The sequence below is a fragment of the Tachypleus tridentatus genome, chromosome 10 (assembly GCF_004210375.1).
Source record: "Tachypleus tridentatus isolate NWPU-2018 chromosome 10, ASM421037v1, whole genome shotgun sequence".
Classification (NCBI taxonomy): domain Eukaryota; kingdom Metazoa; phylum Arthropoda; class Merostomata; order Xiphosura; family Limulidae; genus Tachypleus; species Tachypleus tridentatus.
In genome coordinates this window covers 191,823,586-191,841,021 of record NC_134834.1, presented here as the reverse complement: position 1 = coordinate 191,841,021, position 17,436 = coordinate 191,823,586, and the positions used below count along the sequence as shown (strand labels likewise).

Below are 17,436 nucleotides of genomic sequence, written 5' to 3'. Positions count from 1 at the left end.
TTTCGATACCTATAGCGGGCAAAGCACAAATAGTCCAGTGTGTAGATTTCCGCTTAGCAACAACAAAAATTTAGTTCATCTACTGATATGCTAAGAATAACAAAACATTTGTTGTGCCGTTTATCTGTGATGAAGTAAAACACGAACTTGTAGAAAGTTTTAATAATCTAATTGGATCTGTTTAAATGTAAATGTGGTTTGTCCATTTCCAAAGTAATAGGTTTTAAATTTAATAATTTTATTGAAAGTTTAATTGCAAGAATTAGCGTTAATTTTAAGTGGCTTAGTTTGCGGATTATGTTTTTAAAATTTTCTTGTTTATTTATGTCTTTTAAAGAAAAGACACATTTGAGTATCTGCTACGTCCACTCGGGTAATCAAACCCCAGCTGTAAGAGATGTATGTCCTTAAACCTACCGCTGATAGTTTTTTTTTCAATTTGTTCAGGCGTTATAGTTAAAATGTAAGTTGATTTTTATAATAAAATTATCTGTCTAATAACGAATGATTTTTTACGTAGGCGTGAATATTGTTTTGGAATAATAATTTTTATTGTGATTTTAATTTCACATGTAGGTACTTTTTTTCTTTTTGGAAACCCATTGTGTGGATTTTGTAAATGACTGATTAAAGCTCTTTCTCATGAAACACTCGCAGTAATAAACAATAATATGCAAGACCATGATACATTGTACTTATACTATAGTTCAGAGATATCAACCACTACAACAGAGAAAATTAGATTGCTTTTTGTTGTTAGAGCATATCAAAACCAATACATTTTTGTCTTAGTTTCATCCCTCATATGTTCAGCTCCCTTCACCCTAATAAATATTTCTGGAAATAAACCTCTATAGACATATCGACCGAGTTCAGAAATACGTTATATATTTACAATAATAATGTTTGGACTCTTTCAATTAGTCAGAGATGTACGACTAGTTTGAAATATATCTGTAGTGCAGTATATTCATTCTTATAGGTAAATTTCATTGTTAATTTCTACCTGTAGTTACAATATTCTTATAAAGTAACAGTCGAAATGTCGTAATTCTTTTGATTGGGTAAAGGATACATATAACTTATATCAGTTTGGCCCTGTTTCTGTGTCCACTCCCTGACACAAAGCAAGCTCAAGCTTGTCTATAGCACTGACATAGACGATTTTATAAGTTGATATGAATTGAAATGTTTTTCTTGAATATGTCATTAGGAATAGTTATTACTATACATAATCTGTGGATCATATAATGCCGTATTTGGACATCATTTACGACCTTACATTTGTAGTGTAATAAAATTATTTTGTTCTTATCCTGAGCTGAGATAGTTGGAAAGTTTACTGTTGACCTTAAAATTCAACCAAAGTCGCAATGAAAAATCAAGAGTGGGGGGGGGGGGTAGTGGAGTTAATAAAGACGCACACATTGTCAAATGAATAGTGATTTATTCCTTATTTGTAAATTATATATTTGTATTTATATACACTTCATTTTAAATTATTCTGTACATAACACTTCCTGAATATGTTTTTGGTGGAAAGTTTTGAACTAACTGTACAACATTTGTGCTTCTGAATATTACAAATTTTATTCAAATTTCATAAATGATGCTATGATATCAATTTAATCTCATGTTAACAATAATGTTGTAGCATTAAAAGATATAACGAACGTTTATATGATTAAAGTATTTTCAAAACAACCAATATGAACATAATGTTAGTAAGAGAGAACTTATAATTAATTCTACAACAATTTATATGAAATATTTCAGGTTTTAGGACCTCAAGTAGTTGCCATACTATTTGATGAGAAATTAAATGATTAAGAATGAGTTTGTTTTTAAGTTTTCTTTAATAGATCATTTATAGAAGTATAGACAAAAGTGAAAATAAACATTAAAGGGACAGACACAAGACAACAAAAAGATTTATTTGAAGCATCATGGAAAACGTCTTGAGATGACACGTTGCTGGTTCATGAGTTGTTTACAGGTCACTGAGTGGTACATGCATAAGCGCCGAGTAATAAATAATAATAGCATTACAAAATTAATAAGTTTTCATTCATGTCGAAGTTCGATCCCATTCAAACAAGTTAAGGCTCAATTTTTGTACTGTATGATCTGGTACTAATGTCCGATACAATTTACGTCAGTGGATGCAATCATAATCAGTTTTTACAAATGGCTGCTTCTTTTTCTATATAATGAAACTTCACTTTTGGAATATGTGTTTGTCAAATAACAATCGCATTTAAGAGGCCAAGTTTGGTCAGATATAAATTCTTGGTTGCTGATATGTACAAATTTAAATCAGAGAGAGAAATGGAATCACTTAACAAAGAAGTGCATTATTCTTACTTTGCTTTACAGGGAAAATATTTACCATTCTCAAACCTAGATAATATGTAGGATTCAAAATAAGTTCGCACCAATCAGATTTAAAATGAGAGATCATCAAAGCCTAAGTCCACCTAGTCTATTTATCAATGTATGCGTGATATGACCTGTTGTTCAATCTTAAAAGTTTAGAGCTGGTAAAAATTGGTTTGCTAGAGGACTCACCAGGAGAAAGAGTGTAATTTGAGTTGTTTGTTTTTTTAATTTCGCACAAAGCTACACGAGGGCTGGTTGCGCAAGCCGTCCCTAATTTTGCAGTGTAAGACAAGAGAGAAGGCAGATAGTCATTACCACGCCAACGTTTGGGCTACTCTTTTACCAACGAATAGTGAGACTAACCATAACTTTATAACGCCCCCATAGCTGAAAAGGTGAGCATGTTTGGTATGACGGTGATTCGAACCTGCGACCCTCAGATTACGAGCCGAGTGCCTCAACCACCTGGCCATAATTTGGATTACATTTATCAATTTCAGCCATTTGGAGGTGGAGGAATGGGTGACATGAGGCTGAGTATAGCTGTTGTCAGCATCTGGTGCATATTACATTTTACTTGACCCAAGTTGTCCTTTCTCTCTCTCTCGTTCTCTTTGAAGATTTCATCATCAAATGAAGTCTCACTAATACTAGTTCATTGTCAACCTTCAAATGCATTCAGTAAAGATTTTTGTTTGTTTGGGAATTTCGCACAAAGCTACACGAGGGCTATCTGTGCTAGCCGTCCCTAATTTAGCAGTGTAAGACTAGAGGGAAGGCAGCTAGTCATCATCACCCACCGCCAACTCTTGGGCTACTCTTTTACCAACGAATAGTGGGATTGACCGTAACTTTATACACCCCCACGGCTGGGAGGGCGAGCATGTTACGAGTCGTACGCCTTATGCGCTAGGCCATGCCAGGCCTTCAGTAAAGAACATGACAATACTGATCTCAACTGTTTAGTTTACACTGGACCTTTAGGTGAGGGACTTGTTTCAGATTTCTTTTTATACTTCTTCGGTTGCATCACAATTGATATTTGACTGAGGAAGTCAACAACGTCACTTCCTTTTAATCCTATCCCAAAGTACTCAGACCAACGTCACTTCCTTTCTCCTATTCAAAAGTACTCAAACTATTATCTTCTAAAACCCCAATTCCATTCCTTCTCCATTCATGCCCCCAATGACACAGTGGTATATCTGCGGACTCACACTGCTAAAAACCAGGTTTCGATACCTGTGGTGGGCAAAGCACAGATCACCCATTGTGTAGCTTTGTGCTTAATTCTAAACAAACAAACCTCCTCCATCCATTGGACCTGTGGTTAGGGCGCTTAACTGACTCGCAATTTGTGAGTCGCAGGTTTGATTCTCTGTCATGTTAAACATATTCGCCCTTTCAGCTGTGGGGGCGTTATAATACGACTATCAACCCATTTAAAGAGTAGCCCATGAGTTGACGGTGGGTGATGATGACTAGCTGACTTCTTTGTAATCTTAAACTGTTAAATTAAGGGTGCGACCAGTACAGATAGCCCTCGTGTAGCTTCGCGCGAAATCCAAAACAAATAAACCTTCTACATCCCCCAACAGAAATTTGACACTTTTTTCGGTAATTAAGCACTTAATTGTTTAATAGTAACAAAAGTGTCTCAGTTTTGTTGAATAACGTAATTTCTAATGTACCCTACGATTCGCTTTATCTAGTATGTTACTATTTCACTGGTTGATGTTTTATGTACACGAGATCTGTTCCGTGATCAGCGTTTTTAATATGTTAAATATTTTAATCACAAAAGTAAAAGTTGTTGTTGTTGTTTTTTGGAATTTCGCACAAAGCTACTCGAGGGCTAACTGTGCTAGCCGTCCCTAATTTAGCAGTGTAAGACTAGAGGGAAGGCAGCTAGTCATCACAACCCACCGCCAACTCTTGGGCTACTCTTTTACCAACGAATAGTAGGATTGACCGTCACATTATACGCCCCCACGGCTGGGAGGGCGAGCATGTTTAGCGCGACACGGGCGCGAACCCGCGACCCTCGGATTACGAGTCGCACGCCTTACGCGCTTGGCCATGCCAGGCCCAAAAGTAAAAGATTCTCAAATTTTTACGTGTGATAAAAACTTAGCAAACACAATTATATTACAGTTCAACAATCTATCGCTTCTAAACAATATTGTAAAAGTTATTTCATCTGATAATATCATACTGAAGAGTAAAGTTGGTTACAGGTGGCGTTCACATTAAAAAAATAAATGCAAAATAAAAAGGAAACAAGAAAAATTTTATTCGGATAGCGTGAGCAAAATTACTAACGTAGGCCTACACAGAATTAGATACACATGGATGTGGCAATGAACAAATTCATTCCTACATATATTATTCTACGATAGTTCTTTTACAGATTTAATAAATAGTAGGTTATTTCTTAACTGTCACAATTAGGCGAAATTCCATGTAGGTCCTTTAATTTGAACAAATGAGACCCACTGAAACGCCTTCATTGGTTTGATATATAATAATTTTCTTTCATAGATCTTTATAATATTAATTTAATCAACATCACAATAAATTATTCTGAGAAACATGACTTCACTTGTTACAAAAACCCAAATATAAATAAAATCTATCTTGAAACCGCAAATATTTCGTATTACTATTTTTCGAGATTTGTTTTTTAAACATAGATGTATTAAATTTTAAAGCAATTTATAATCTAGTAATTATTCAATACACACAAAAAAGTTATGGAATGTTCAATCCGATCCAGAATTGTCTTAAAATCAGCAAGATCGTTCGATCATTTCATCTCTGACTTTTTAGTACAAATAACAATACACTTACTGTTAGTGTAAAATATTACCACAAGACATATACAATTCGATAAGAACGAGACGTCATGTGATGAAAAAGTATTTAAAAAGAACATCTATCACGATGTTGTCTTCTGTAATTGATATGAATTATCAAATGACATATTATACATGGAATAAATTTTTATGAACATCAATATTTTTAATGAACATAATTACCAATCAATTGATGAAAAATCTGATGTACTTTAGGCCCTATGTTTCATTAGTATGTACAGAGAATAAAAGACATAAAAAACGAATTGAACTAATTTAAGATTGTTTCAATTTTAACATCGTATACGCATTATAGAAACCTCAGGGATCGGTTCAGTGAAACAGAAGCAATAATATTTTAATTATTTTTTGAATAAAGTTGCAAATATCTTGTATATTATGCTGAAATATGTGTATTATCAAATGAAACGAAATATCCCCTCTAGTTATATCGTAAAGTTCAAAATATGGAAAAAAAACAATGCAGATACCTTAATGAGTAGCTTTGCGCGTGTTTTTCTTACAGCAAAGCCACATCGGGCTGTCTGCCGAGTTCACACTAAAGCAAAATTATACTAAACCAAAATATATAGAGAACATAGAAAAACAGGCCACTGGTGATACTTCTAATAATTCACTTACAACATTTTTTATTGAGATGTTCGTTTTCATCAATCTACATTTTAATGAACTTGATAAATTTTCAAAACAACAGTCTATCATTTTCTTTTAAAAAATAATATAAATTTGAAATTTAAAAATGTTCATTTATACTATTTGATATAAAACATACTAGATTTTTATGGTTTTATAAAATTACAAACTACAAATTTAATATCAACAAAAAGAAATAAAAGTGCAAAGTAAATTTTGTTCTTTTTATAAAGGCATTTAGAGCAAGTCTTGTTTGATTTACACATTAATTTTCTTTTAATGAAAAATCGTATATATCATTCTTTGAACGATACTCAACTCTATATTTAAGAATTTCTATTACTAGATGAAGTCTACTAATTTAACTCTTCCTATTTATACTTGCATTTTTAACAAAAAGGTACTTTAAATCAATTCCACATCAGTCTTTTGGATGCTAATGTGAGAATTGAAAATTAGGTTATTTTCTGCCAATAATTAATTATTTATTATTTCAACATTTTTACTTTTATTTAATTCCTCTATCAACGTCCCTGAGAGGGCTTAAATATAACTATTCACATGTAATTTTGTACATGATTACAAAAGAAACAATAATTATAATGTTCAACCTGTTTAACATTATTCTTCATAAAATGTTTTTTTTATATATTTTGGTGTGACATAATTTACCTTTCTCAACTTTCTAAGATCTTCAATTATTATTTATATCCATTTAAAATTTCTAACAAATAATGTGCAGCTGCATAAAACTAAGTTATTATAATTAATCACAAAAATGAAAGAACACTGAGTTGTACTGAAATCTTAACTGTTAATTATCACTTTAAACAATGGGAAGACATCAATTAACACTTTTTAAATTTTATAATATTGATCAGATAATGCTATTCAATTAAATGCACCTGACAACATTAGAAAAGTGACAATCTTTTGAAAAGTACAGTTATCTCTATTTGTGGGAGGCAACCATGTGGAACAATAATAGAAAAATATAAAATAAAGATTTCTCTCATATGTCAATTCTCTTTCAAATTTCAGTCACAGTAGGACTCATAATTCATAATGATTCTTTTTCATAACAATTAATATATTTTCTTTAATCAATTTTATGACCAATAAACAAATTACTGATTATTAAATAAATTAAGTCTGCAAAACCTGTTCAAATTCTTTCTTCCCAAGAAACAAATGATTCACGATCTTATATAGTGTTCTTTTATGATCAGTAACAAAATTATTGTCAAACTGTAAAGGAGTACTTTTTGGTTTATACTTGCTGATGCCTAATATAGATGGTATTACAAAGGAATTTTAAATATAGTTTCATATTCTTTTTTAATGTTCTTCTGGAAACTGGAACTTTTTCTGAACAAGTTAATTCATGTTGAAATTCTAATTATTTTTTTGTATCAGTTACTGTCAATTTACAACTAGTAAACGTATTGATTAATAAATGATCCAAAAACTATTCCTAGATAAACAAATCGTAGATACAGCTAAACAGAAGGAAGCTCACAAGACTTTTCCCTCGCAACACAAAATATCAGAGAAAATTTTCTTTTGCTGTATTACTTTGACCTTTTTTCTCTGATCATAACGATGCCCACTTCTCCATTCCCATTTATAATCTGGGAACTATGTACTAAAATAAATGTAGAATAAATGAGCTTTCTGTGAAATCTCTGTAAAATGTACGTCATCTTCTGTGTAAAACATAATCCATCTTCACTTAGAGAATTTCAACCTACTTGTGGATTTCATTAAGCATCTGGCAGGCATACACTCCAGGATGAGTCTTACTTTTCGAGCAATATGATTTACATATATACAGAAAATTCCAGAGAAATAATCATTCATAGAAAAGCTATAACCTTAAACACTAAAAGTTTAAGTTGTAATATGTTCATTTAGCCTATAATACACAAAATTGAATAATATACCAATAACAAAACAAAACAACAGACTATTCTACTTCTAATGGATAACAACCTACAGTAAGAAAATTACATTATCTGAGATTTGGTATGTGCAGAGTAGACCGTTGTCTTGTCAAATTGATTCTAGTTGATATTTCAATCCTATTTTTCACTAACTTCAATACTGATCTGAACCCCATTAGCTACTGTACTTTTACTAGTCACCTCTGAAGCATGAAGGATCTTCTCAATGGCTGCCATTTCTTCACTCTTCCGAGAAATGTCACCAGATGGAGTCCATGAAAGGTCGTGCTCAAGTTTGAATGAGCCCAGGAAATTGTGAGGACAAGAACGTCCCCACTCCTGTAGAAACAAAATCACTTTGTTTTGTCAGTTTTTCTAATTCTATAGTAACATTTTGTTTTGTTTGTTTTTCTAATTCTAATTTTGTTTTGTTAGTTTTTCTAATTCTATAGTAACATTTTGTTTTGTTTGTTTTTCTAATTCTAATTTTGTTTTGTTTGTTTTTCTAATTCTAATTTTGTTTTGCTTGTTTTTCTAATTCTAATTTTGTTTTGTTTGTTTTTCTAATTCTAATTTTGTTTTGTTTGTTTTTCTAATTCTAATTTTGTTTTGTTTTGTTAGTTTTTCTAATTCTATAGTAACATTTTGTTTTGTTTGTTTTTCTAATTCTATAGTAACATTTTGTTTTGTTTGTTTTTCTAATTCTAATTTTGTTTTGTTTGTTTTTCTAATTCTAATTTTGTTTTGTTTGTTTTTCTAATTCTAATTTTGTTTTGTTTGGTTTTCTAATTCTAATTTTGTTTTGTTTGGTTTTCTAATTCTAATTTTGTTTTGTTTGGTTTTCTAATTCTAATTTTGTTTTGCTTGTTTTTCTAATTCTAATTTTGTTTTGTTTGGTTTTCTAATTCTAATTTTGTTTTGCTTGTTTTTCTAATTCTAATTTTGTTTTGTTTGTTTTTCTAATTCTAATTTTGTTTTGTTTGTTTTTCTAATTCTATAGTAACATTTTGTTTTGTTAGTTTTTCTAATTCTATAGTAACATTTTGTTTTGTTAGTTTTTCTAATTCTAATTTTGTTTTGTTTGTTTTTCTAATTCTAATTTTGTTTTGTTTGTTTTTCTTATTCTAATTTTGTTTTCTAATAGTGATTACTCATTAACATATTTCTTCATTTATTCTTTGTCATCTTTCTATTTCTTCATTTATTCTTTATGTCATCTTTCTATTTCTTCATTTATTCTTTATGTCATCTTTCTCTCAATAGATATTTATTTCTCAGAGAAAGTGAGGAACAGTTACTTGGAAAACTAATAAAAAAATAAGTAAATGTGTAATATCAGAGAAAATACGAAGTTTTTTTTCCCTCTTAGTTTTTGAAGATGTACAGTTTTAGTTCACGTAAATTTGAAAAAAATGTTTCAGATATATACATGTCTGGAGAAGTATGTTCACTTTTGCATGTAGAGAATTAGCTTTGGGCTGAAGGTTTTTTTGTTTTTTTTGGTTAATTACACACTTTTTAAAGTTATTTCCCTTGAATATTTATGAAGTTTCCCATAAGTTCTAACAGAGAAATATTTTGGCTAGGTACTGTGAGTGGGTTTAGGAATGCCTGACAGTTGTGTCTTACCATAATGCACTGATGGGACAACCAACCAATGTTGGTATTCATACCCTTTGGAGGAGTTGCCCCTAATAACTTGAGTATATATTAATCACTTCTCTTAGCCAAGATTAAATTCAGCATATCTTCTCAGGTTTATTACCACCCTAAAAAGTGCCTTACATTATTCACTTATGCTCACTTTTACAGCTATATTGCCAGATGCTAAAATAAATACTGTTTGTGTGTGTTTTTATATTCCAATATTCTGCTCAACCATGTCAAAAATTTAGTTTTAATTTGACATAATATTGTCTGTTATTCTTCCTAATGTCATGGTTACAATTCTCACCTGTTACCACATATTATGTTATATTAATTTTATGTTTTTGCCTGTTATAAAATTCAATCTAATGAAATCCCCAAACTTAAGTGAATTTTTTTAAAGTTTTAAACAGGAAACTTCAATAGTAATTATTTGAATTAATTCTACTAATACTGATGGTGTTTTTGGATAAAAGTTCTTTAAGTTAATAGAAACCTTATAACGAACAAGCCATGATTTCACAAAAAATGTGGTACATAAATAATTTAGAAACACATGTTTAAAATGCTAACAGGAATCATACAGATCCCCATCCATAATACCAAAGTTAATAACATGAAGCATAGACCCAAACAACTTAAATTCTAGATATATAAAGTTTTGTCTATTTCACGAGACTTGTAATGTATTCATAATAAGGCAAAATTAAGGATAGAGGGGTGTAGGATATTTAATAAAATGAAAGGGAGATATGTAAATATTCTGCACCTACTATGGAATCAGGTTTCCAAAAATGGATTAGATCACTTATAAAGGAAATAACCAGTAAAGCACAACTGAGGTAAATATCTGAGGTAACTATTCACTATATTTATAAGAGCTAGAAGTTGAGTCATGTATAAAAACAGTCATGCACAAAAGAAGACTAGCAGATTAAGTTAAGTACAAAGTTAATTAAATAATCACACAAAAACAGCAGTCACTAAAAATTATGGTTTGAGAAGAGCCACAAAAAACAAACAAACCAGTGCTAAAGCAATCACATACAGAATTAGCACACAGTCACGATAATTCATTAAGAGAGTACATTGGTATACTAAATACACTGCTGGCCAAAACCTTAAAGTCAATAAACATAAAGAAAAAATATGCATTTCACAATGTTAGACTCAGCCACTTATTTGAGTAGAGCTTCGAAAGATGAAAATAAGAAAAGGGAAAATAAAAATAAAATTTTTTAGCATTTAATAGAGAAAGTGTGAACACTATGAAATTACCCTAAATACCAGCTGGTCTAAAGTTTAAGACCATACTGAAACGAAGCATTAATTGGTTAACACATAATGAAATTTAGTTATTTGTGTTCAAGCATTAGCGTTGTCAATATCTCTCACTGACATCTTCTTGTTAGATTGGGTAAAAACATGGCAAAGGTTAAAAAGTTGACAGAGTTTGAACGTGGCAGAACTGTCGAGCTGCAAAAGCAAGATCTCTCTCAACGTGCCATCACTGGTGAGATTGGGCGTAGTGAAACTGTTGTTGCAAATTTGTTAGAAGAACCTGAGGGATACAGAACAAAAATTTCAAGTAGTCGGCCCAAGAAAATTTCACCGGTGTTGAGCAGGAGGATTCGACAGGTTGTCCGGCAAGACACCGGCCAATCACCAAACCAGATTAAGGCCTTTACGGATGAAGAATGCAGCTCAAGAACAATAAGACAGTATCTACAAGAGAAAGGCTTTAAAAACCGTAAACGTCTTCAAAGGCCACGCCTCCTTCCACATCATGAAAGTGAACCCCATTGAAAATGTTTGGAGGTGGATGGCAAGGGAAGTCTATAGAAATGGACATCAATTCTAAACAGTGCATGATCTTCATGAAGCTATCTTCACCACTTGGAATAACATTCCAGCCAGTCTTCTGCAAATGCTTATATCAACCATGCCAAAGCGAATGTTTGCAGTTATTCGCAATGACCGCTGTGCAACTCACTACTGAGATCTCTTGTTGGGCAATTCCTACCCTGTTTAGGACTTCTTGTTGGTATTATCTTAAACTTTTGACCAGCTAGTATTTAGGCTAATTTCATAGGGTTCACATTTTCCCTATTAAATGCTAAAAACGTTTTTTATTTTATTTTCCCTTTTCTTATTTTCATCTTTCAAAGCTCTACTCAAATAAGTGGTTGTGTCTAACAATGCAAAATGCATATTTTTTCTTTATGTTAATTGGCCTTAAGATTTTGGCCAGCAGTTTAGCTACAAAGTAGTCACATACCAAAAGGACTATAGTGTAGAATCACATACACATAAGAAAGCTACAGAGAAATTACATTTAGTTTGTTTTTTAAAGCAAACTTACACTGGACTATCTAACTGTGCCAACCATGGGGGATCAAACCCTGGATTTTAGCACTAATTCTGTACACTTTCCACTGTTCCATTGGGAAACTTGCATTCAAAGAGAACTAGAACAATCATGTTCACAGAAAGGCACAGTAATTACATAAACAAAGACTTGCATAATATATTCAAATGCAGAGCAGCTAAGAAATATCATAAAATAAAACTATAAGGCAAGGTATCAGTAATTACAACTGCAGTTTTCTTCATAACACTAAGTAATCTTACAAGTTTAAATCATGTGAAAATAATTAACCACATAACCATCTCTGGACCTTACTTAATTTTGATATTTTAACTAAATATCTCTGACAGCCCAGTATTATATAATAGCCCTACAATCATTCTATTGTGAACTTTTCAAGCAAATATTTAATAAACAAATCTCATGTTGGCATAATTGCTTTAATGATTCTAGTTACCTAAGTTTTTAATTTTCTGACATTGTTCCCTGACATAAAGAAAAATTTAAACACAACAATGGCTTTAAGCTTGCATTTGTAGATTAATCTAATAAGTTACTTAGTAAAGATATACATGCCCTCTTTTGGTTTTGCAAAATGAATTTATTTTGATTAGCCCCTAAAAGTACATGGTGGAAATATATAATTAAAGTAATAGGATAATAAATTAATTTGGATTTTCATTTTGCAGAAAGTTATGCAGGCCACATTCAAAGATTCATTCAAGAGATTTGTGTTATTTACACATAATGGTTTGTACAAAATATTCCCAGTTGTAAAGAAAAAAACAACTCATGATGCAATGAGCCTCTGAATATGGAGGTGAAAGTTTATTATTATTACAAACATTGTTACTGAGAGTTGACTTTGTATCTGTTCAGCTAAGTCTACTAAACTTAATAAAAACAGGATTTGAAATTTTAACACTAGAATGGTAAAATAGTATAAATTACAAGAATGGTTAGATAGTATAACTTACAATTTTTTTTTTGCTTGTAAATTAAAAAAAAAAAAAAAGAGGGGATGTAATTTGTAGCAACCAGTGATATAAATGGTCAGTTTTGGCCAGTCATATATTATCAGATCTGTTGATATTTATATTTATATCTACACACACACACACTATTCTCATTGTCTACCATAAGTTAATATTAGCTAAAAAAAACAAAAAAAAAACACACTTACTTCAGGACTAATCATTGAAAAATATCGATGACCAGAGGACCTTTGATACAAATAATAAACACTGCCAGGTATTTTGCGAAAATTACAAGCTACGTGATGAAGATCAGAGTTATTCTTAGCTTCTTCCAATACTTTTCTTGCTTGCTCTTGTAAGAACCTTACTTGTTCTGCAATAACACTTAACTTGCTACAGGCATTGGCTTTAGTGAAATTGTCAGCCTGTTAAAAAAATTAAAATACAATCATCATACACTTCATGTGAATCAGAATGAGAGAGTGCTTAAAATCATATCAGACACTACTTTTTTAGTAGTGTATATAATATAAATGTATGAGTGTTGGGTTAAAAATTCTTATACAGTAGGTGTCTGTGACATGTTGGGGATGAACTTTAAAATGTATGAACAGCACAAACTCCACTTGTTTTTAAAACTATAAGTATATACGTGTGTGTGTGTGTGTGTTTGAAACAAACTAAATGTATGTACAAAAACTCTATGCTTTGTAGATTGTTACTAAATCTTAAAAACTAAACAGTTCTTTTCTTCTTATCAAAATTCCACTTAGTCCAATTCAATTACCTTAGAATTCAGCTGGTAGCTGAGCTATTTTTATCTCCATAGAATCCATGTATAATTCACTTATGTGCAACTGTTGGATCCTGAACTTCCAATAATCATCTGCCTTTTTTCAAAGTCCACACAGGTGGGTTCAATTAATTTAGAACACTCTTTGACAAGACAAGTTATTCTCCTTATCTCTTTCAAACTGTTCATTTCATTCTAACATAACAACAATTAGGTCACTCACTCTCATGACAGTTAATTTTATGTTTTGTAACTTTTCTTTGACATAATATTTGGATAGCTTCAACAATAATGAATTACAAACAAAATAAGTTATTTTATAATACTACCTACACTAAACAGTCTTTTATATCTGACAAAGTTAAACATTTGTTGGCAAAAATGTCATTTATTGTACTGAATATGAATAAAATTAAACTCAGTCAAAAGCTTCTTAAGATTAACACTTGACTAAGGTTATTTCATGGCAATTAATCTGCATGTGTTAAAGCACGGCTGTTAAAATGTTAATTGTTTACAATTTATCAGGCGATCACAAAACTGCTTTTAATGGCTTTATGTAAATCACTGTTTCAATTTCTTTATTTATTGTTGTTCAAATTCTCATGCTTTCAAGTGTGTGTGTGTGTTTTCTTATAACAAAGTCACATCGGGCTATCTACTGACTCCTCAGAGGGGAATCAAACCCCTAATTTTAGTATTGTAAATCTGTAGACTTACCATTATACCAGCAAGGGGCTGCTTTCAAGTGACAAAATATTAAGTAGTTTGTAAACAACACACATATAGTTTTCAGCTCTGTCAGCTGCAACTGACTCCTTGTTGTTGTACCCAATAAATCATCAGTTCTAGTTAAGGGTAAAATGTAACTATTTTGATAATAAAAAGTTGTGAAAAAACTAACAAAACTACCGAGACAACTTAAAATTAGCAATGAGACTTAATTAACTAACAATAGAAATTCTAAAAGCAGGTAAAAAAAATCTATATAACTCGTAAATAATATTTTAAATTTCAAGACTATCAAATGACCATATTATGTCTGCAATACAATACTAATGTATGTTACCAACTATTTCATTTTTCCTGTGTGGTCAGACAAACACATAATCCAATATTCCATTAATCAAATAATAATAAAATTCTAGTTGAAGGTATATAAAGAAATGTTCTACTACAGTTCTGACTATAAATTTATGAATAGTTATTGTACAAAAACATAAAAGCATAAAACTTATGCACATACACTAGGTTTTACTTTTCAAAAATCATTAAAAATAAATTATAATTTAAAACAGTTTCTATTAATTTTTTTAAAAAAACATAGGCCATTTTCTCTAAATTTGCATGTAATTAACATTTTACTAACATAAGCTCATAATTAATCTTTAACAATAAAAAAAAAATCAGTACTGCTTAAGAGTATAAACGTTTTATACTTGTAAGTACAAAAATTACAAGTGTTTAATACAGTTACAGCATGCATGAACTGAAATGCAGACGGTAAGACTAAAACACAAAAATAATTAGTTCCATTTTGTTAGATACCTTTACAGCTTTCCACTTACTGTCTGTATCTGTTGAGCTAGTTCCACAAGATCTAGATGAGGCTTGGCTGATGACTGTGAACACTCTACAAGTCGAGCACCACCAAAATTTTGTGCAGTTTCCACCAAATTCACAGCAACTGGCAAAAAAGATGCACAAACAAGTGTCACTAATGTTGATGTTTACTTTTTTGTCTCTCAGCTGAACTACTAATATTACTGTTATCTTTAAAGAAAAGAAAATTGTGTCATAGTCCAGCCAGCATGGGCTGTAAAAACACTAGGAAAGGCCTAAATGTACAAGAATAATATAACATCTGAGGTGCAACAAGAAGCCCCTTGGTCCATCATGGCTGCCCCATTTATTTCATCAAACACAAATCTACCTCTCTCCATCCCCAATTCCCCACACATTCACCAAAATTTATGATCTCTCTTGAACTGTCCTAATCATGTTGAGTTTGACAACCGATTTGAAAAGAAATATCTTTTAATGTTATTTTACTACTAATTTTAAAAAAGTAACTAATAAATTATGTTTTTAAACATCCTATCTATTTTATACTTTTTGTGTATTATTATATTAGTATGATGTGTGTTGATATGCTGAGGAAATGAAATACCATGTATTCATTTATTTATGTTCTAGTAGGAGTATCTGCACCCTATTCAGAAGTTACTTAAATTCATGATTAATGATTGGTTATATTATGGTATGAAAAGTTGCTTCCTTCATATGTAATTGTGCAAAATGCAAACTGTGAAACTGCAAAAATCTCTGCATGAACCCAACAAACCTTTATGCCAAATTTGGTGAAGATCTATTAACAGGGGGAGAAGTAAAATGCAAAACTGAAAATCTGTATGCATTTCCCAATGGACACAATAAATCTACATAACAAATTTGAAGATACACTCACATGTGGTGATGTAGTGGTAAAAAAAAATGCTGAAATACCCATAAAAAACACAGAATACAAAACTGAAAATGTGTATGAACCCCTGTATTTGTTTAACGAACCTTCATACCAATTTTGATTAAAATCCATCCACACCTTGTAAAATAACTACATGAACAAACACAGTACTTTTATATTTATATAAATAATACTAAACTGTTAATCTGTTGTATTAAATGTGGCCTACCGTACATATGCTTTTATTATTAAGATTTTAAAAGCATGAAGTATTGCTTTTTACACGCAAATAAGAGTAACTGGAACTTGTAAGCACCACATTACTGTTATTAGTAATGTTACCTAAGTAACGGTACATATTATTATGATACAATTACATGCAAAGGTTGAAAGTAAGCTTAGAACTTAAACTTTGAGATTCAATATGAGGTAATGTAACGTTAGTAGTGGTTAAACTTTTATGTCCTGTTACTGTAATTGTTTTCTTCGCTTCAGTTTAGCTGTTTATTGTTATCATTATAATTAAATTTAGATTAAAGAGTAGATTCAAACCTTTCTGGTTTTCAGTATTTGAGATTTCCATTTTATACGACTAAGTATTCTCACTTTTTCTTACGTGTAAAGATATTAAGTTGGTTTTTCTTTTTTGAAAAAAACAAACTCCAATTTAAAATCAATCACGTGAATGCAGTTTAATTTTTCTACACGTAACGCAATACTCTTCATCTAATTCAAACATGTTAAACGAATGTGCTGCCACATATAAAAATTAAACGACAAAACAAAAGAGCAAAGGAAATACTATAAAAACAAAATATATATTAATAATAAATTGTAATGAAAGAAACTGAAAAAGTGGTTGTAATTTTAAATTGTTCTGTTTATTTTTAAACGATATATATTATTCAGACGGTGAAAACGATGGTGTTTGCTTTAGCTTTAAAATGCCAACGTAAATTGCTTTCGACTAACTTCCAAAGTTCTAAATTATAACATAGTACACAATTGCTAGTTATGCATGACAAACTAGACTATTCTATATATAATGTTTTTGTTTTATAAATATAATACATTGATGCTGGTAGATTTTGGTTTGTGTGCTTAAACGAGCGAGGGGGCGTTTCTTTATCGTTCTCCAAATTAATTAAGGTGATTTTCTGTAGCTAATAAATAATGAACAATTTAAAAACTTAAATTAATAAAATATTGACGTTTCATATTGTTTTTAGGGGTTTTAAAGTGTAAAATTCATTGGCGTCTAGAACTCAGCCCGCTATAGACTTCGTTGAAAGAGCATGTATCGCGCTCCCCTACAGACTTATATTAACTCCCATGTCTGCTGCACTGAGCTTTCTC

General features: G+C 31.0%; 1 protein-coding gene across 1 annotated transcript; it reads right to left on the bottom strand.

The window, feature by feature from the left end:
* Positions 1-5,867: 5,867 nt before the first annotated feature.
* LOC143227849 (uncharacterized protein C1orf50 homolog) lies at positions 5,868-16,842 on the bottom strand. The gene is made up of 4 exons (XM_076459172.1): positions 16,633-16,842; positions 15,185-15,303; positions 13,030-13,248; positions 5,868-8,170 (listed from the first exon to the last, which is right to left on the bottom strand). The coding sequence occupies exons 1-4, from the start codon at positions 16,661-16,663 to the stop codon at positions 7,970-7,972; spliced, it is 570 nt and encodes a 189-aa protein (XP_076315287.1). The 5' UTR covers positions 16,664-16,842; the 3' UTR covers positions 5,868-7,969.
* Positions 16,843-17,436: the final 594 nt, after the last annotated feature.